Here is a 21,033-nt window from a genome sequence, read left to right on the forward strand (position 1 = left end):
CACTGACCTCCAATGATGCACAGGCTCTCGGCCAGCAGCTCGAACACGTGCGCCAGCGGCAGGAAGCCCACGAGGGTGTCCCCCTCGTATATGATGATGACACTGACCTCCAATGATGCACAGGCTCTCGGCCAGCAGCTCGAACACGTGCGCCAGCGGCAGGAAGCCCATGAGGGTGTCCCCCTCGTATATGATGATGACACTGACCTCCAATGATGCACAGGCTCTCGGCCAGCAGCTCGAACACGTGCGCCAGCGGCAGGAAGCCCATGAGGGTGTCCCCCTCGTATATGATGATGACACTGACCTCCAATGATGCACAGGCTCTCGGCCAGCAGCTCGAACACGTGCGCCAGCGGCAGGAAGCCCATGAGGGTGTCCCCCTCGTATATGATGATGACACTGACCTCCAATGATGCACAGGCTCTCGGCCAGCAGCTCGAACACGTGCGCCAGCGGCAGGAAGCCCATGAGGGTGTCCCCCTCGTATATGATGATGACACTGACCTCCAATGATGCACAGGCTCTCGGCCAGCAGCTCGAACACGTGCGCCAGCGGCAGGAAGCCCATGAGGGTGTCCCCCTCGTATATGATGATGACACTGACCTCCAATGATGCACAGGCTCTCGGCCAGCAGCTCGAACACGTGCGCCAGCGGCAGGAAGCCCATGAGGGTGTCCCCCTCGTATATGGGCGCGGCGTCGGCGAAGGCCTTGAGGGTGCCCACCATGTTGCGGTGCGACAGGATCACGCCCTTGGGGACGCCGGTGGAGCCCGACGTGTACATGATGATGGCCGTGTCTTCGGGCCGGGGGGGCACCGATTCTGGAGAATAAATAAGCACTTTTTAACCATTTATGTACCTATACTAGGATATGGAACAGATAATTTGTAATGAAGGTACATTTTATTTAATTAAAAAAAAACTCTTCCGTGCATGTAGAATTTTTAAGGCAAAGACCAACGCGCGCACTCGTTTTTACGAAAATTTAATTATGATTAGGTTTTATAGGAAATAATATGACAGTTTGTGATATTAAGTATAACTAAACTTACAAGTAGATGAAAGTACAATTGGTGTATGTACATTAGTTTCTAAGAATACTTGCATGATCGCCATGTAAGGACTAAAGTGTGTGAAACTTATAACTTTTAAAACCTCAAATACAAAAGCACATGAATCTTTAAATGCTTGCGCATCTCGATCATTTATTTGTAAGTCACTATCTTGATTCCCTGTTTAAAATGACTATCGACTTTGGGCGTCTTAACAATTGTATCAACTTCAGCTGTCTACATCATAAAGCCCAACAGCTCAACGTCGCCTATCAGTTTTTCAAGACTCTTGGCTCTGTCTACCAAGCAAGGGATATAGACGTAACTACCTGTATGTATGCCTGTCTAACTACACAAAAAAAAAAACAAAATCTCACCAATCTTGGAATGCTTGCCCATCTCCAAAACTTCCTTATACGCCACGATCCTAATTCCCTGTTTGAAGCCGTCCCGCTCAGTCTTCTTCAGCTGGTCCTCCATATAAACTATAGTATCGACTTTGGGCGTTTTTGCTAGAATCTTCTTGAACTTCGGCAGCAGGTCGTGTGTGGTGATGACAGTGGACACTTCCGTCTCGTTGATGCCGTGAGCGATCGCGTCATCGCCGAGAGTGGCATAGATTGTCACCACTGTAAAAAAAAATATAATGTTTTTTTTTTGTTGTTGTGTTAATTGATTTACAATTGATTATTTTTGTGTTAATAAATTGTTGAAATGTTGCCCTTGTTAATAGGCAATTTCGTCTTAAATACTCAGTCTACTTAAAAGAAAATGTCTATTATTGATTATTGCAATATTGAATGTGTTGTCACATCCATTTGTAGTCCATGAAAGTTAAGGTTATTGAATTTACTCAAATTTCGGTACATATTACAGAGTAGCTGGTCCCTTTGGCTTCTACATCACATGATCTAGATCTTCAATTCTTTTTTAAAATTTATTCCGACCGGCATCAATACAAAAAAGAATAGGACCACTCCATCTCTTTCCCATGGATGTCGTAAAAGGGACTAAGGGATAGGTTTACAAACTTGAGATTCTTTTTTTAGGCGATGGGCTAGCAACCTGTCAGTATTCGAATCTCAATTCTACTCGTATTTTAAATCCAAATAGCTGAACGTGGCCTATCAGTCCGCTCAGGACAGGACTGTTGACCCTGCAAGGGATATAGACGTGATTATATATATATGTATGTATGTGGTGCAATAGAGAGTCTATCTATCTATGTATGTGTGTATGTATGTATGTAGATAGACACTGACCCGGTATGCTCAGCTTGAAGAGGCCGTGCGCGGCCACCATCCACTCGGCGCGCGTCTCCGCGAACATGACGACGTTGCGGCGCGGCGCGCAGCCCAGCTCGCGCAGCCCCGCCGCGAACTGCCGCGCCTCCGCCTCCACGCCCGCGTACGACCGCCACGTGTACGACCCCATGTTGAACTGACGGCAAGTTGGTAACGTTAGAGGAGGGGGTGTAAAGGTCTGTTCTCACAGAGCGGAGCCGTGCCGGGGACGGGCACCATCTGGAAACTTGTTGAAACAAATTCCGGGCACGTCTTAAAAGTGTAAGGATAGACCTTGATGTTGAAAAAATAAGATCATTGTTAGATGAGTGCCGTGTGGTTCCTAGCACTTTAGCATAGGACCACTATGAGAGATATGGATCTCTCCCACTATTTGAATCTCAATTCCATATTAAACCGAACAGCTAAACGTGGCCTTACAGTCTTTTCAAGACTGGTGGTTCTGCCTGCCTGCTATGTATGTTAAGTTAAAAATTACTTATAAACAGCGTTACAGAGTGTATTTCGAACAAGAGACGAGAGCATCAGCCCAACGGGCAGAAGCCGCACGAAGCATTAAAGACTCTTCCGTTGGGCTGTGGCTCATCTTCCTCGCCCAGCACGGTCCTAGTTCCCAGACACGGGCGTTTAGCCCAGCGAGCTGGGGCCGAGGGTAGACCAAGAAGGTTGTGCATATCAAAAAGAGTATTAACTACCTTTTTAAAGACTCTTCCGTTGGGCTGTGGCTCATCTTCCTCGCCCAACACGGTCCTAGTTCCCAGACACGGGCGTTCAGACCAGCGATCTGGGGCCGAGGGTAGACCAAGAAGATTGTGCATATCAAAAATAATATTAGCTACCTTTTTAAAGACTCTTCCGTTGGGCTGTGGCTCATCTTCCTCGCCCAACACGGTCCTAGTTCCCAGACACGGGCGTTCAGACCAGCGATCTGGGGCCGAGGGTAGACCAAGAAGATTGTGCATATCAAAAATAATATTAGCTACCTTTTTAAAGACTCTTCCGTTGGGCTGTGGCTCATCTTCCTCGCCCAGCACGGTCCTAGTTCCCAGACACGGGCGTTCAGCCCAGCGAGCGGCGGCCGCACGGAGCATGGCCTCCATGGTGGTGACTCCATCGCGGACCAGACGGACGTGGAGTTCGCATGGAGAAGACACCGAACGAACCGTCACGCTGTCGTTGGTCGTTTGAATTATACGGGCCTGGAGATGGAAAAATCAAGATATATAATACATACATAACATCACGCTTCTTTCCCGGAGGGGTACGCAGAGACTACCTCTTTCCACTTGCCTTCCTACCTATACTTCCTTCGCTTCATCCACATTCATAACTCTCTTCATGCAAGCTCGGCGGTTTCGGGTACTTTTGACCTGACCCTTTACCAGGACGTCCAAGATATAATAATCGGCAATTACCCGTCAGAACCACGCGACTGATATGGCAATCTCTAACAAGTGCTGTTGAAAATCAATTTCACATATGTACTATTTATAAACTTATGAAGTCATACGAGTGTAGGTACATACAGTTTCGTTACTATTAAGACTTCAATTAATTTTTAGAGCTTTAGTTAAAATGTTTGGTACCTATATTTGATCGTCTTAACATGACCAAACGCTCTACCTATTCTATACCTGTCACTATATCTTCTATCACATCGCAGCATTCCCTTATCACATTGTTCTTTAATTTTACTGAATTTAACACCGATCAAACTCCATAACACAATTATAAATTGATTATTGACAATTGTAAAGTAGTTGTTATAGAAGAAAATGCAGCAGTGCAGTTTGCTACCGCTTCCTCTGCGCTGACGCTTTGAAAGCAGCAGTAAAATTAGTTTTAAGTTAAATATTGGACGTCAACTAATATTTTGAAAGCAAAAGATATGACAATTATTAAGTGATGTTGAAATGTTCTGTAACAATTAATAAAAAAAATTAATTCGAATAGAATTACCACTGCTATCTTTATTCAGCCTCTTTTGCCACGACCAACTTCATTAGACAGATAAGGAGACATCTGCATTATGTCAATTATCCATCAAACCTGTTTGACATATCAATAACCAGTATAACCAAATAATACCTTGATCCGACGCGAGAGGGCGCGCTTCCTCCACGGCCGCTGCCATATCAGATGGACGGGGAAGGTGATGATGTCGCACACTAGCGCCACCGCGCGGATCGCCTTGAGCACCGCCGACACCCACCATGACTCCGGCCTGGAAGGTAAATTTTCAATGTGAATTTTTGAAAGACAAACTTGCGCGTTTAAATTTATTTACATTTATTGAAATGCCTAAGGCAACATTAACGTATCAGACTTTTGAGACCGTTGGCTTTGTCTTACCCGCAAGGGATAAAGACGTGATTACATGTATGTACAATACAAACACATTGATAGGTTTTACAACTGAAGACTTATTTACATACATACATAAAATCACGCCTCTTTCCCGGAGGGGTAGGCAGAGACTACCTCTTTCCACTTGCCACGATCTCTGCATACTTCCTTCGCTTCATACACATTCATAACTCTCTTCATGGAAGCTGGGCGGTTTCGGGTACTTTTGACCTGACCCTTTACCAGGACGTCCTTAATTTGAAAGACAAACTTGCGTGTTTACATTTATTGAAATGCGTAAGGCAACATTAACGTATCAGAGTTTTGAGACCGTTGGCTCTTTCTTACCCGCAAGGGATGAAGACGTGATTATATCTATGTATCTACAATACAAACAACTTTTGTTGTCTGAAACAAAAACATACAATTGATTGATAGGTTTGACAACTGAACACTTATTTACATATTCATGTTATTATTAATAAGTTTTGAACGAAACAAGCAAACAAAACGTAAAAAAGACGTCATTCAATCATTATATTGTAACATATTCATATTGACACGTCTTTACACTAACGGGGAAGACTGATCCTCGTTTATTACACACGCAGAGTTGAAGTAGATGGATAAAGAAACCATTGCAGTATACAACGTGCAATTATTTTCTCAACAATTTTGATTTTCTAACACACTTGTCATACATACATTTAATCACGTCTATATCCCTTGCAGGGTAGACAGAGCAACAGTATAAAAGACCATTAGGCCACGGCTAGCTGTTGGGCTTAACCCATTAAAGGTCAAATCAAAACTACAAATATTTTTTTTTAATTTTGTTTATTTTCATATTAAAGTAGGTACAATGAAAAACATAAATGAAAAAAAATATGGAATAATTGGATTTTCACGAAAATATAGGGGTGTACTTAATTGAGTACACTGACTGCTAAAGTATGAAAATTATCAAAACACGCTTTTTCAACACACAGTGTTTTCAGGCACTTCTTACATTGCCAACGCACTCTTGAACTGCAAACTACACACCGCAGCTGTTTATTGTTTTATAGTACCGAGAGGTTCAATTGTATCGTAGTTAGTTGCCATGGTACACACACTATTATCTTTCCATCTAACTAGTAATATTTCATCTTCTTCTATCATCTTGTCAAATCTGTAGTCATAAGTGGCACGATCTAACTTTTTCATTTCCTTTGTGCTTTTCAAGGGGCATCTTTTCTCGTACAGTACCCGTAGCACGGTAGCCTTAGCTTATCAGTTCTAGTAGTAGGTCGTAGCTCGTTAAAAAGTTGTCAAAGGAAACTTCATTATTAGCTGCGGTATAGTTCAGTTTTTCTAACAGAGTTTTGACTACGCGGGTACCCAAAGGATCGGAAGTTGGTGATTGTGATTTTCCACAGTAAAAATCAAACGAATAACAATATCCGGTCGAACTAGCTGCCACCCAATTTTTGTATCCAAAACGAACTGGTTTCCTGCGTATAAATTGTTTATGGATATGATCATATCCATAATATCACTATCCATTATCTTTTCAAATATTTTTACAGGATTGAGGCCCTTTAGTTCTTCACCAATAGAACTTTTCTTATCAGAGACTTCTGTTGAACTGTGAAAAGTCAAAGAGTATGCAGGGGTACATTTGCGCCAGATTGGGCTTGGATTCGAAGAAGATTGGCGGGTTGCATCAAGTCGTTTTTTTTACGCAAGTGGTTCATCATCTCTGTCACTGTGCGTAGAATCATCGCTTCTATTATCCTCTCGATTTCTAAATACCTCAATAGTACAAGGTACGCCGCGCGGTATGGGACAAGCCGCCATAGCCTCGTCGGCACCCTCTTCTTCATCAGTCAATGCACTTGGATTAGGTGGTATAATAGCCAAGTCACATTCGTCATCTTCGCTATCCTGTTACACAGCTTCAATAGCTCCCTGAAGCCCAAGGTAACTAGTTTGAGCTGTAAATCGCTGTTTCATCATTGTAAAGTATCTGTAAAAAATCAGTTATTTTAGTTACATATGTTGTCAGTGTACTCAACTGAGTACAGTTACATTTACAAGATTCTAGTTTTGTTTTAGTAATATGAAATATATTTAACAGTTGTGAATATCTTTAATTGACATCTAATGCATTGAAATAAATTAAAACAAAATACTTAAAACCCCTATTCACTTGAAGAAATCTAAAATAATTTACTTACCTCGATGACGTTTCCGTAACACAACTTCAAATGGCACTTTTTAATAAAAAGTGTCGCTCTACCCACTTGTTATTTACGAATCTTCTTAAAGGGTCTTACAATGAAGTAAAAAAATAAAGAACCCCACGCACATTTTATGATTTCTGGAATTTATGCCAAGAATTATAGCTGTACTCAAACGAGTACAGTGACTTCTAATGGGTTAATAATAAAATTGAGATTCAAATAGTGACAGGTTGCTAGTCCATGCCCTGAAAGAGGAATCTCAAGTTTATAAGTCTATTCCTTAGTCGCCTTTTACGACATCCATTAGAAAGAGATGGAGTGGTCCTATTATTTTTCTATTGGTACCTGAAACCACACGGCACCACACACACACACGGTAACACACATGTCGCCATAAATTAAAAACGCTCAGTAATAATGTATCAAATTATGGTTAGATATACATATACGAGTATTATGAAGCTGAAGAGTTTGTTTGTTTGAACGCGCTAATCTCAGGAACTACTGGTTTGAATTGAAATTTTCTGTATTGCATAGACCATTAATCGACGAAGGCTTGAGGCTATAAAACATCACGCTGCAACTATTAGCAGCAAAGAAATAATGGAGAATGTGAAAAAAAATGACCCCTGAGAACTTCAATGATGCCCGAAATAACTAATCCTCGCGGACGAAGTCGCGGGCACAGCTAGTGTATTTATAAATGAATGATTTTGCGTTTCGCCTTGGCACAGATAAGGAGCAAAGCTTTTTCCTAATCAGGTTTAGATAAATTCTTGAATGATCTGTACTATGTTCGTTATAGACATTTAGTGAGTCCTTGCCATCTTGTTTAGTGAAGGCATGTTGACACTTTACTGAACAGATGATAGCAGGGCCGCATTGAGGTAGGCTTGGTTTTTTTTTTAAAAAAAGGACGATTTTCTCAATTCGATAGTTTTAGAATCTATAATTTGCTGTATTTTTAAGACAAATTTTCCATCTTAGTTGCTGTTAATACGTTAACAGCTTATACTCGCAGCTTCACCCGCGCCAATTTACCGACACTTACAAAAGAATACAGTTTCTCGCATATCCACGGAAACAATAACTTTTGCCAGGATGAAAAGTATCCTATGCCTTTTTCCAGACTCGTAATTAATATAGACGAAAAATTTAAAAAAGATCGATCCAGAAGATTACGAGAGAAGAGACAATAAACAAATAAACTTACTTTCGCATTCATAATATTAGTTTGGATTGTCCGATAAAAAAAAAAATTAAACTATTGAACCTTAGATGCGTTTTTATTAAATTAATCTTATTTTCAATCGCAACTCTGTTTACACTTTGAAGCTGTTAAATATCAGCTTCGATCCCCTGGGTCCATAAAACAAAGAACAATACATGCTGTGAATAAAGATATTCATTCATTCATGTAATCACGTCTGTAGCCCTTGCGGTATATACACGGCCGGCAGTCTTGAAAGACTGATAGGCCACGTTCAGCTGTAAGGCTTAACGATAGAATTGAGATTTCAATAGTGACAGCTTGCTAGCCCATCGCCTAAAAGAATCTCAAGTTTATAAGCCTATCCCTTAGTCGCCTGTCACGACATCCACGGGAAAGAGATAGGAGTGGTCCTATTCTTTTTTTATATTGGTGCCGCGAACCACACAGCACTATACGACGACGAAATGAATATAAATATTTGGTTAACTTATTTGAAATAATTATTTCCTAGACAGCCATGGTAAAAAAAAAAACAATGTTCTTCTACTCTACCACGGCTGATTGTCAATTTATCAAGATCTCTGATATTAAACCTACGGCCAAGAGTTTTCTTTTCCTTATCACCATGTAGATACTGTAATACGGCCCTGGTTATAAATTATGGCGCTTGTTTCATTAGGCAGTTAAACTTATCATATACGGTAATTGCTACTTTGGCTAGCCCGTTCTAGGCAATTTAGGTTTAAAATTCCGAAAACCAGATAAACTAGCTTCACATATTACGCGTCAAGGCTGGACAAGGAAACTACTTTTAAAAAATAAAAGTGAATAAGTAACATTATACTCGTACATACATATTGTCACGTATAATATCCCTTGCGGGGTAAACAGAGCCAACAGTCTTGAAAAACTGATAGGCCACGTTCAGCTGTATGGCTCTTTGCTGTTTGAATCTTAATCCTAAGATTCAAACAGTGACAGATTGCTAGCCCATCGCCTAAAAGAAGAATCCCAAATACATAAGCTTATCCCTTAGTCGCCTTTTACGAAATACTTGGGAAAGAGATGAAGAGGTCCTATTCTTTTTTTAATGAATCCTGGAACCGCACGGGACCAATAAGAAAACATACTTAATTCAACCGATAACATATTGTATCTAATAACTTTCGACAAGCAATAACAAATCACCATAACGCACATAACCAATAGGTAGTAAACAGAAACCATTAACTTCATGGGCACAACGTAGCACCAGATAAGTTTGAGCCGACATCACTCACACGTCAAACATAATCTGCCACAATTATCGCGAGAAATTGACAAGAAATTCTTCGCGAAATGTTCGCAGCGAACAATCTAAATGGCGCAAACAAAGATTCCACGGATTAGAGCATAAACACAACCTCCAAATCTAGCCTGGCAAAAGATCCACCTTATGGTGGCGGTCGAGCCGAATCATCGCTCCCGCTCCAAGACTGAGTCATAGAATACAGAACAATGCCCTTGCATTCAACCTTCATGCATGTAAGTGCACAAAGATAGGTCATTGTCGGCGGGCGGCGGACGCATTGATAGGAAATGGCCGTGACCCGGCCGACGCATGCGCGGGAGACACGGGCATAGGGGATTTCGTGACCGGGGGCCTGTTCATAAGGGAAACTTATAGGTGAACGATTTGTTACAACCCGTTTGCGGGAGGACTAAGATTCTGGAGTGTTCTATTTTCAAAACATCCATGTTCGACAAAATCGAATAAAATAATAGAAAATGGCGCCTATTCAGCTTTGCCTCGTGATAGCTATGCGGAAAAGCGACTTATGTATGTCCAGCAAGGAAACCATAAGGGTGTCCATAAAAAAATATTTACTTTTATACGGACACATTTCGAATAGATAGACTCGACTCGGAAACGCATAATATAACTAAGTATCTATGTATAAAGAAGAAACACCAAAAAAATGTAAAATGGACGATATAAGATGCCGAGAAAATGTCAAGGTACAGAATGAAATATGGGAGAGCGGGCCGAAGAAGCATAACGATTGAAATAGCAACTTTTAAAACGGGAGACTTAATAACACTTAAATGTAGACAAGCAAAGCAGCAGTACCAAGCTAGTCAGATCCCTCGGTTCCGCGTGGCCGACCAACCCAGACCAGACGCAAAGAAAAACAAGTTGAAGAACTTCAGTCTTGCACGCCGCGCTTCAATGGACTTAACGTAATACTACAACAATAATGCTCACTTTGAAATATAACTATTGCACGGATCGGACTTCAGCTTTTATTTTTTAGGTTATAATCTTCGATCACGTAAATTAAATAGTATACTAGCGACCCGCCCCGGCATCGCACGGGTAGTATTTTTCGGTCGCAGGGACAGGCGCAGGGAGCGACATTGCTTTATGCTATGTAGTGATTTCTGATAAGTTATAATCTTATTTCTATATTGCTATATAGTGGAGCTAGCTGAGAGCTGTGCTTAAGCTTACTTCTTAGTTTATCACTATCATCCAACTGTTGGTTCTTTCTGGTTAGTTCTGGTTGCGTTCTTACCCCTCTGGAGAAGTGATCATGATTCTGGATTGGGTCGGAAGTGGTAAGCCAGGTTTTTACATGAAGCGATTCCCGTTTAACTTCTGCAATCTTCGCAGGGTAAGCCATTTCAACCCCAACATTTTGCATCGTGCAGCATCAATAGATGGTTTCCCAAGTTATTTTTCGTTATATAAAATAAATAAAATATAATGGATAAAGACACTGATGGGTCACAAATACAGGTCACAAAGTAATGATCACTATAAAAATGTTTCTGAAACTCATCTAATTTTCTTATTTACTCGTAGAATTAAGAGCACATGCTATCCAAGAATACTACCAAGTTTTATACCTATAATTTCACCAAGACATGAAGTTTTCAAAAGACATCTAATAAAAAGGTTAAAGTGACAGCATAAAAACAAAAACGGTTGGCCGAGGAAAATCACGCGCACACGTGGCTAACGTCTTCGATCAAAGTGCGTACGCGCAGATATCTTTGACTCACCTAATCACCGCTTGGTAATTATCACATTCTATTGACCTGAATTATGAGCTTCGATTTTATCGAAGGGGGTCGGGTCTTAGTCCAGCACGATGCGGCTAAGTGGATTGACGGGGTTAGAAAAACTATCATCAGATACTTACATCAAATCATATCATCAATATAGCAAAGTAAAGAGGACCTTGGACCCCGAATACTGAAGTTGCAAATGGGAAGACAAAAATATAAAAAGACATTTTAGCTATGAACGATGCTAATCAACAAAAGTATATACAAACAACACGTCATGATGTCGAATAATCATGTAGTACAATCATTTGAATACTTGAGTTAAACATAACTAGTATTCAAATTGTTGTTTTAAAACAATGCTTGACGATATAGAAACGCAGAAACAGTGTTTAATGGCTCTGTAATTCCTTAACAAACGCAGTCCGGTCTAGTTTCGACCAGCTGTGATCTGTTACATAATGCACCGCCTTCTACTGTCTTCAGTGCATACGGATATACGGTCGCATTGCCATCAAGTAATTGCTGATTACAACGTTATTTTCCGAAACTTTTGGTCAGCAATTTATCATATATTTCATTGATGGATTAAAAATGTTATAATTGATTGGCATTGCTCTTTTGCCCTAAGAATAATCTTATCAATATCAATGTTACCAACGCGATTGTGAGCAAGGATGATTTGATATTTTTAATTATTGATTCTTATATATCAATATCTATTTCTCAATGTTGATGTAAACTTTTTGTTTTTCCTTTTTTCTTTTATAACTATCTGAAATCATTAATAAAGAAATTGTTTAATAAAATTTCCTAATTAAAAATAATGTCTGCGTTGAAATACAGGGCTCATATGTATATTATGTTGGGAATGGAACAAATGCTAAGTCATCTGCTGAAGTAAAGTGACCTGAATACACAAAGATTAGTCAGAGGCGACCGGTAACCCGTAACAGCGGAACTGGCATGCCTCCAAGGTTTGTCCATTACAGTCCAAACACCGGATAACGAGTCACCCAAATTGAACTATCACCATTTGCAGAACACTGAATTATTAATAGTATCGGTGTGATATTGGTCGTATTCTTTCAAGTTAACTAACTGATAGTTGCTGAAGTTAAAAGAGACATAGTTGTAAATTAAATTAAGAATTACAATACCGATCTTAATCGTAATTCAGGCAAGTAAAGTGGAGTACTGATCCCAAACTATAAGTGCAAAATTCGCTATGTTCTTAAATGTAGACTGTATTCTGCAAAATGTTAGTCTGTAATTTACACAAACAAACAAAATCTTTTGCTCTTAAAGCCTCATTGTGACACGTATCAATTAAATTGTAAAGACAAGGGCCACAACAAGTACGAGACAACACAACATGAAGAAACAAGTGTTGTTAAAACTGACTTACAAATTGACAAACGTTTAGAACACAACTACACATATAATCTGGCAAATTGTACATCCGTAAACCACAAATCACTAAATTACATTCAGTTTACAACTTAACAATGGCATGTTAACGTCAACAGAGAGATGATTACCGATGCTACTATACTAGTTCCACAGTAATTGACAATTAGTGTCACAGTACAAAGTGGGGAGCAGAATGTAAAATGTTCAGTTTTTTAACACATAAATAGTGCAATATGAGATAAGATTTGGAGAAACATTGAAGACTGATTGACTGATTGTCTTGGCGAAGAATAAGATACAAGTAAAACAAAGACGTGGGCAGGGATTCCATCACCCTTGATATCCCCACCCTTAACGCCTTGCGATCCGCCAAATCTTTTTTCATGCGAACTGCTGTGATTTGGAATTCCCACCCCGCGTCTCTCTTCCCCGGTACATGTAACTTAGGGATTATCAAGGCCAGAGTGAATTAGGCATTATTTGAGCTTGCGTGCCCTTAGTTAAAGTGCCTTGTTTAAAAAATGAGTTAAAAATAAATGGGGAAATATACTAGTAAAATATGCAACAGATAAAGATATAAAAGTAAAAACTCTTAGCCTCTTTTTAAGATTACCTACAAAGATAACATAGCTCACTAGGCTGAATATTCAAGATAAACATGTACCAAGTTTTCCTCAAAACACAACAGCATGTTATTTCACAAATGCAAATATTTCATTTTTCTCGTGCAAATGATGAGAATTCCGAATCGCACACTGACACAGTTTCGAATGAAACTTCCCTCTCAATAGATAACGTACTGGTCTTGTTCTTGTACTAGGGGCCTTGAGCAGGCATCGCTCGCCTTGGCGCTCGGACTTTGCACCCCACATTTCAAACGTTACACATTTGTGTCAGAGAATCGTGATAAAAAAGACATGGAAACAATGAAGCTGATGATTTGTATTGATAAAATTCATCTGAATTCAGTGTATTGTAATTGTACATACATACATACTTACATACATAGAAACATAAAAACACGCCTGTTTTTGGGAGCGGTAAAAACATTTTTCTACTTACACGCTACATACTTCTTTCGCTTCGTCCACATTCATGAGACAAACTTGTCGGTTAATTTTTCGCGATGCTTGACAGATAGTGTTTGACGTAATTGATGTCGCCTCAATACAATGTGATTTTATGTACAATACAATCAAGCCTGAATATCCTGCTTGTTCCAACGGTAAAAATGTTCACAATGAGGTCTCCTGAACACTTCGTATACTACTAAAACAGATTTCAAGAAAAAGCCTTTGTTGTAGCTACGATCAATGAATCAGAAATTCAAGACAATGATCTCAAAAATCAGTGTCAACGTCTCTTTTTAGGGGCTAATGATTCAATGACACGGTTGCATTATAAACAATAAACAATTTGCATACATACCAATGAATAACTATCATACTTTTGGATAAGAATAATGTTTTTATCACATTTTCTACCATCATACTCTTTGAACAATTAATAATCTTAACAAATAAGATAGCAAGCAATAAATCGAAAATGAAGATATTAAAAAAAAATAACCATAAAGCGAAGATTTGTTTTTTTATGAAGAGAGTTATGAACGTAGATGAAGCGAAAGAAGTTGCAGAGATTGTAAAAAGTGAGACGATGTAGTCTCTGACTACAAGACCTAGACCGTTACGGTTATATTTTTTAAAATAAAACGAATAGAATATTTTCAAAATTGGATACAAGGTATCACTTATTGACGTCACATCACTCACATCTAATTATAACTACTACCGCTTCCAAAGTGTATGTGCAGAAGAAGCGACGGAACAAACTACACTGCAGCATTTTCACCGGACGTCAATTTGCAAATATAGATCTATTCAATCATTGTGTACGAATGCACATTGTCTACATCAAAAAACCTGAATGAATGTAATGATTGTATTAGGACAGCTACCAAGCAGCTAACTGCCGAATTATGAACGTACTCAAACATACGTTATGCGTTATCACTACATAGTATAAAACAAAGTCGCTATTTTAGTCTGTTTGTCTGTATGCTTAAATCTTTAAAATTACGCAACGGATTTTGATGCGGTTTTTTATAAAAGGTAGAGTGATTCAAGAGGAAGGTTTTTATGTATAATAACATTTATAATTTTGCACCCGTGCGAAGCCGGGGCGGGTCGCTAGTACATATATATAAATGAAGACTTTTACGAGTGTGGGACTATGAAATCACTATTGGAACTGTATCGGTCGTATCGCTACTGGTAGTGAAAGCAGTCAACAATGCTGCATTGCCAGTATGCACCTGTTTCGCTCTAACGATAACGATGTAAATAAGTGCCAATACATATAGAAAAAGTAAATCAACTCCTTACCTAGTTAGTTATTCTGATATACACCCATAAGAACTAAATATATTCTTTGGTATCGAAGTTGGGCCGTGTGGTTCCCGGCAGCAATGGAAAAAAGAATAGGACTACTCCATCTCTTTCCCATGGATGTCGTAAATGGCGACTAAGGGTAGGCTTATAAACTTGGGATTCTTCTTTTAGGCGATGAGCTAGCAACCTGTCACTATTTGAATCTCAATTCTATGTTAAAGCCCAATAGCTGAACGCGGCATATCAGTCTATTCAAGACTGTTGGCTCTGTCTACCCCATATGTATGTATGGTAATGGTATTGAAGTTTGGTATTATCTAAACGTAAACTAACATCAGGCGCATGACCAGCGCCTTATCTATGAAAGTAAACTCAGTTGAAAAATAAAATTCCACGTAAGGTTACATCCGTTTTGCACAGAACTCATTATGGTAAAGGTTATACTTAGTTAGTTAGTGCCGTGTGGTTCCTGACATGTTAGAATAGGATAACTACATATATTTCCCATAAATGTCGTAAAGGTAGGCTTCTTATAGACGGTGGGCTAGCAACCTGTCACTGTCAATCAAATCTCAATAGCATCATTTAGCTATACAGCTAAACGTGGCATTTCAATGTTTTCAAGATTGTTGGGTTGGCGTTGCCTACCCCGCAAGGGATAAAGACGTGACTATATGTATGTATGTAAAATTTTTGCGTCATTCATCGTTTGTGAACAATAATGTTTTACCTAAATACCTTGCATAAAACGTGCAATTCACGTGGACATTTAGCCTTGAAGGCGGCCTCGCGTATAGCGTTACAAAATAAAATGCACAGACAATCTTCCACTTGATCGAGCTATTATTACACTAACGCATATCACAGCTTTAGCCGGCGCCGCCGCTTCTATTTTTGTGAAACTCTCCCTCTCGAGAATACCGGACGTACCCGCAGTTGTTGTAAGCACATTATGGCCAGACGCATAATTGTGTCAATGTCAATGTCACTATGTCAATATGGCCGTGGGACGAGAACGCGCCCGGACACACCGACAGGTTTATTTCCACAGTCCGTTATCAGACAATGTCCACGGCATCACGTTGCCACCAGTCGGGCATTCACTGATCACGCTAATTACTGATGTTTCACTGATAACGCGTTGTATTAATCTACATATATTATTTTTATTACTCTTTGATAACATATTGAGATGCATTATATTGTACGATTTTTTTTAGTTTTACAAATATATGTAAAAATTAACTATTGAGACAGTTAAGGAATGTTTTTATAATTGTTCACCTGTAGCGCACACATGTAAGCATGAAAATATATATCGAAATGATTTAATTTCCGATCTTCGATCGAAATTTTTTAAAAATACTCTTATTGATGCAATCGTGAGAAACTAGGAAAAACAAGGATAAAAATTAACCATTAACGTCGATTTGGAAAACACACCGACACATTCTTAGTAACGATTCAATAATAAACGCATAAACATTCAAAAGAAAAAGGTGACTGTCAAATAAAGTCACTATGTTTAGTCATAGTCATTGCAGTGAACATAATACATATAAGAAAATGTTAAATCGGTATAATAATGAAGATTTTTTATAGTATTAGCTATATGCACTCTTCTTCGTTAGACAATAATTATTTTAAGAAAAAAAAATCATGGATAATTTGAGTGCGTTTGACCTCGATCGCCCAGATGGTAAGCAAGATGAGGTGAGGTCTAAGGTGGAACACACGTCAAATTATTTATTCTTTTATTAAAAATCCCTAAGCTGTACCTGTATAAGATATCAACGGAGGAAATTACAATCCAGAGTATAAGAACAAATTACATTTATAATTTTCTAGTACGAAATAATAGTTCACTTTCAATTAATTTATTATCTGTTACTTACCCCTTGCCACTCATATTGAAAATGTTCTATTCAAAAAACAAGTTGCGCGCACAAGATACTTAGACGCTATCGGTCAACTGACTGGCTCCTATTTCAAGAATTAGTAAATATAGTATGGCTATCATTGGCTAGATAAAATATAATCAAGTATATCAGTTAAAGGGGTCTAGCAAGCGGATTTGTACTTTACACAAATAAAGATAAGATGTTTAACTTAAAAAAACTAAATTGATTACAGGCATGAATCACGTTTTAGAAGCGTAACGAATATGAAATTTTTGGTATTTCTGTATAAAGCTATTCACATCGAACTTAAGACCTTGTAAATAGACATAAAATGCCTGCTCCAAATGTATTTTAGGACACAGTTTCACTTTGTCCTCGCTCCTGGCATAATAAACAACGAACATTTGCAAATAAATTAATTACGAAATAAATGATTCAATACTGACCTATTAGAGGCCGTCGACCACGACATTGAATATTAGCATACATACATAAAAAAACAGATATTTCATTATAATTTAATTATGATTTTACAACTACATATATTTTTCCAGTCATGGAATTAGATACAACAGTGATGATAACCTTGTGAACCTTTTTTATCTCGTCTGGTTTGCAATTTCCGTCATATGAGTGATAAATAAGTCTAAACGAAATGATTTGACCTTTGCATCGACCTAGTTGCAGCTAATTGTTTTTTTTAAACTTAAACTTGCATTGGTACGCCGTGAATAACAGGCAATTTTAGATTAATAGCGGCTACTAACAATAAAAACAATTACCGAAAAAATTATGAATGGAGGACGCTATTTAACTTCGAAAAGAGTTATCTCTTAAATATAAGAAGAAGCGGTTACTTATAATTAACTTTGTAAACTAAAAGTAAATAAAAATAAATCCACTCCGATGAATTTGCAGTCAGCAGAGTATGACATAAACGTTAATGCGATGATTACATGACAATTATATTGCTTTTAATTTTCAACAAAATAAACACTTATCGTTGCAATCTACATGCCCACTGTTTTTATAATGCATTTCCAATTTTATGGTTTGATATTTGTAGATTATCTTGATTTGATTAAATCAAGCATAAAACAAGTGCCAAAAATACATTAAAGTAATAATAACAATGCTACACAGCATTTATGGACTGTTCAGAAACATTAATTAGTCATTATTTTTTATTATACTCGTTATAGTAAACAGTTGTATTATAATGATTGCAATAGCATTGAAATACTACAAGAAATAGATATTTCTAGCGCATAAAAGGTCTGTCCTCTAAAACTGCAAACTTTTAGTAAGGTTGCAAACAGGAAAATAGGTTTCGCTACGATACAATCATAAGAGATGATCCAACACTAGTCTTGATTGGTTGGCAGCAATCATTAAAAAAAATATAAGTACAATTCAATGATAATCTGAGAACAAAGTCATTTTAACAGGGTTTGACCCCTTTCGTGTTTTGTAAATAAGGAAAGATTTATGTCTAACATTAAGTTAAATTATAAATTTTATACTCACGTCTCATTTTCGTCTATAAACATTTCTGTATCCTTTTAACCTGTAACAAAAATAAAGTTATGTTACACTTCTTCATTTAATCAAATAAATATTTTAGAACGTTCCGACTTAGGTAACCAAATATTTTGAAAACTGAAAAAATAAAATTGTGCCTTTAATGTTTGAGTTGTATAAAATGACAAACGACCTACGACTAGAGAAAATTTACAATAAACACTTGCGATAAAAGATACCAATTCATAAATAAATTTTTAAAAATATAAATTTTGAAACAGTCTGATGAGTAAAATAAAAGGAACCATCACAAATTTAAGACTAAATTCCAGTTATGAAGATTCAAATGTTGAATAACAAAACTTCTCCCAAAGGCATTGAATTTACTCAACATCTCGGATTTTTATTGGTGTGAAAACTGGACATTTCTCAAACAACCAGTTTCTAAAATGTAAACATTTGTTAATGATAAAATACAATATCCACCTTGTAACCAAGAACATATTCTTCCATAATTTATGTAGGATAAGGGAAGGGATAAAACTAAAAACTGTGGCAATACGGAACCAACATTCTTTTAAAATTTATATTAGTTTACTTAAAGACGGCAACATATAAATAGTTTCAATGCAAACTACATAATAATTTTCATCTTAATTATTATAATTGGACTTTTTTTCATGACATGAGAGTTTATCTCTTGCGTCTTGATGAACATTTCAATTACAGAAATTAAACAAATGAACCAGAAAAGTGTTTAAACGGTTGCAATAGCTTGAACCTTTAAGTATTTTTGAAGTAATGACGATGATGATGATGACTTTGGAAAATTCCAATTATTTTAACACGTTTCAAAAGTATGCGGTCGATGGCACACCACGCCCGCGGCAAGCCCCCGCGTACTATTTTTAGCGAACTTGCATTATTATGAGAGACGACAGCACAAAGCAGGCCTTGAGATGGTTAGCCTAGAGTGCACGTTTTCATAAACCGACAATGGCACTGACCAACTTTATTTAAATATCTGAATAATTAAACGTGATTGGCTTGTGGACTTTTTATCTAACACCCGTTACACCATTAACAAACAGTCACATGTTAATTTCAATAAAGGGAAAATATGCGACAAGATTTTAATAATTTAAGTGATGTTTATGACATTTTGAAGCGTGACATTGAACACGAATTACAAAAGGAAATCGGTAGTATATAACGTATTTTTCTAGTTTAACTCGTTCAACACTCGTCACCTAGCTTAATTAAATTACCCTCTATTTTAATAACGAGCGTACCTACGTGGACGTATCGAACAATGTGCAAGACAAATGGACAATGTTCATTTGGTTGGACTTTTCTTATTTACTAGACAAAAATGATGTTATTTCGGTTAATGCGTAACGCAAGTGTCTGCATGTCAGGGTTACCTGAGCAATGTGCATGTTTAGGATCGTATATTATTATTATCCAAGGAATAATATGGCATATCAGCCTTTGTAAAAATTAGCTCTGTCTACCCCCAAGGGACATGGACGTGATTTTATGTACGTATGTATAAGGGACAAGTGTGGTGTTCCTTTATAAGAAACATAAATCCAATCCACTATACATCACTGTACAAAAGCATCTTAATTTGTAACTTATTTATTGCTTGTGACTTTTTGAAGAAGGTAAAACAAGCGGAACATGAGGACGCAGCTCGTTCAAAAATAAACGAGGAAGTTAAACTAGTGTTGGTTGTGGTTGTGGCTTGAGGTTTGCGCTGACACGGAAAGTGCAAAGGTCAAGTGTGTTCTTGCTTAGTTCTCGCAAGAGTCGGGTCGTCTTGTGAACACGTGGCTTTTGAGACAATGCGTATAGATAGGCGAAAACTTATAGATTAAACTGAGATGAATCACGATATTAAATTACAAATAATATGTGGCAAATTTACGAGAAATCTACAAATTACGTTTTTACCTACTTAGACAAAAATATTTTTTTTTTTTATTCTTCTCGATAATTTCATATTTTTATAACGTTTTAAGTTTAAAAAAAACTGGAATACAAATCACATATAGAAGATTCTAGACACGTGATTTTCTGTTATTATTGTTAGTGACTTGTCTGACGGCCTGACAAAAATATTACAACCCAATGTCATATTTTATGTAATATATGTCTATTGTTTTTTTTTAAATCACGCTATTAAACTGAATTGCTTGTTTTGTTTTGTACATGTTTTTCGTTATTTGACTATTTTATTTAATAATACGCATATGTGTATAAAAGTCATTGTTAAAATTTGAATTAAGACTATGCAACTAAGGCCGAAGTAAAAACAGGAAATAACTTTGTTGGTTATTTAGTTTTAAACTTTTCCATTTTTCCAATTCATACACTATTTTCAAAAGAAGATATTCCAAATAAAGAATATAGATTTGCAAAAGATAACTTAAGCTATACTCGTATAATTACAATATAAGTTGCATTTCTTGATCTCATGAAACATACTACTTACGAGTACCGAGCGACTGTAAAATATGCATTTTGTTACTGCAATAATTCTGAAAAGATACTGGGTACTTTCAGTTGCTTGATGATCTTTGCCAATATCAATCTTTGTTTATGGTTGT

General features: G+C 37.6%; 1 protein-coding gene across 4 annotated transcripts in view; it reads right to left on the reverse strand.

Moving 5' to 3' along the window:
* LOC106132197 (long-chain-fatty-acid--CoA ligase 4) overlaps window positions 1-21,033 on the reverse strand; it is a 46,408-nt gene that overhangs the window by 12,355 nt on the left and 13,020 nt on the right. For 2 of the 4 annotated variants that reach the window (XM_060947102.1, XM_060947104.1), the window contains exons 2-7: window positions 18,428-18,467; window positions 4,450-4,585; window positions 3,345-3,560; window positions 2,320-2,497; window positions 1,435-1,686; window positions 608-826 (exon numbers count right to left, since the gene is read on the reverse strand). In XM_060947102.1, the coding sequence (XP_060803085.1) occupies window positions 608-826; window positions 1,435-1,686; window positions 2,320-2,497; window positions 3,345-3,560; window positions 4,450-4,585; window positions 18,428-18,450 (1,024 nt within the window). In that variant the 5' untranslated portion in view covers window positions 18,451-18,467. Of the gene's footprint in view, window positions 1-607; window positions 827-1,434; window positions 1,687-2,319; window positions 2,498-3,056; window positions 3,149-3,344; window positions 3,561-4,449; window positions 4,586-16,894; window positions 17,052-18,427; window positions 18,468-21,033 lie in introns of those variants that run through there. The other 2 variants (XM_060947107.1, XM_060947110.1) reach the window with 2 other exon arrangements.

The sequence above is a fragment of the Amyelois transitella genome, chromosome 2 (genome assembly GCF_032362555.1).
Source record: "Amyelois transitella isolate CPQ chromosome 2, ilAmyTran1.1, whole genome shotgun sequence".
Taxonomy (NCBI): Eukaryota; Metazoa; Arthropoda; class Insecta; order Lepidoptera; family Pyralidae; genus Amyelois; species Amyelois transitella.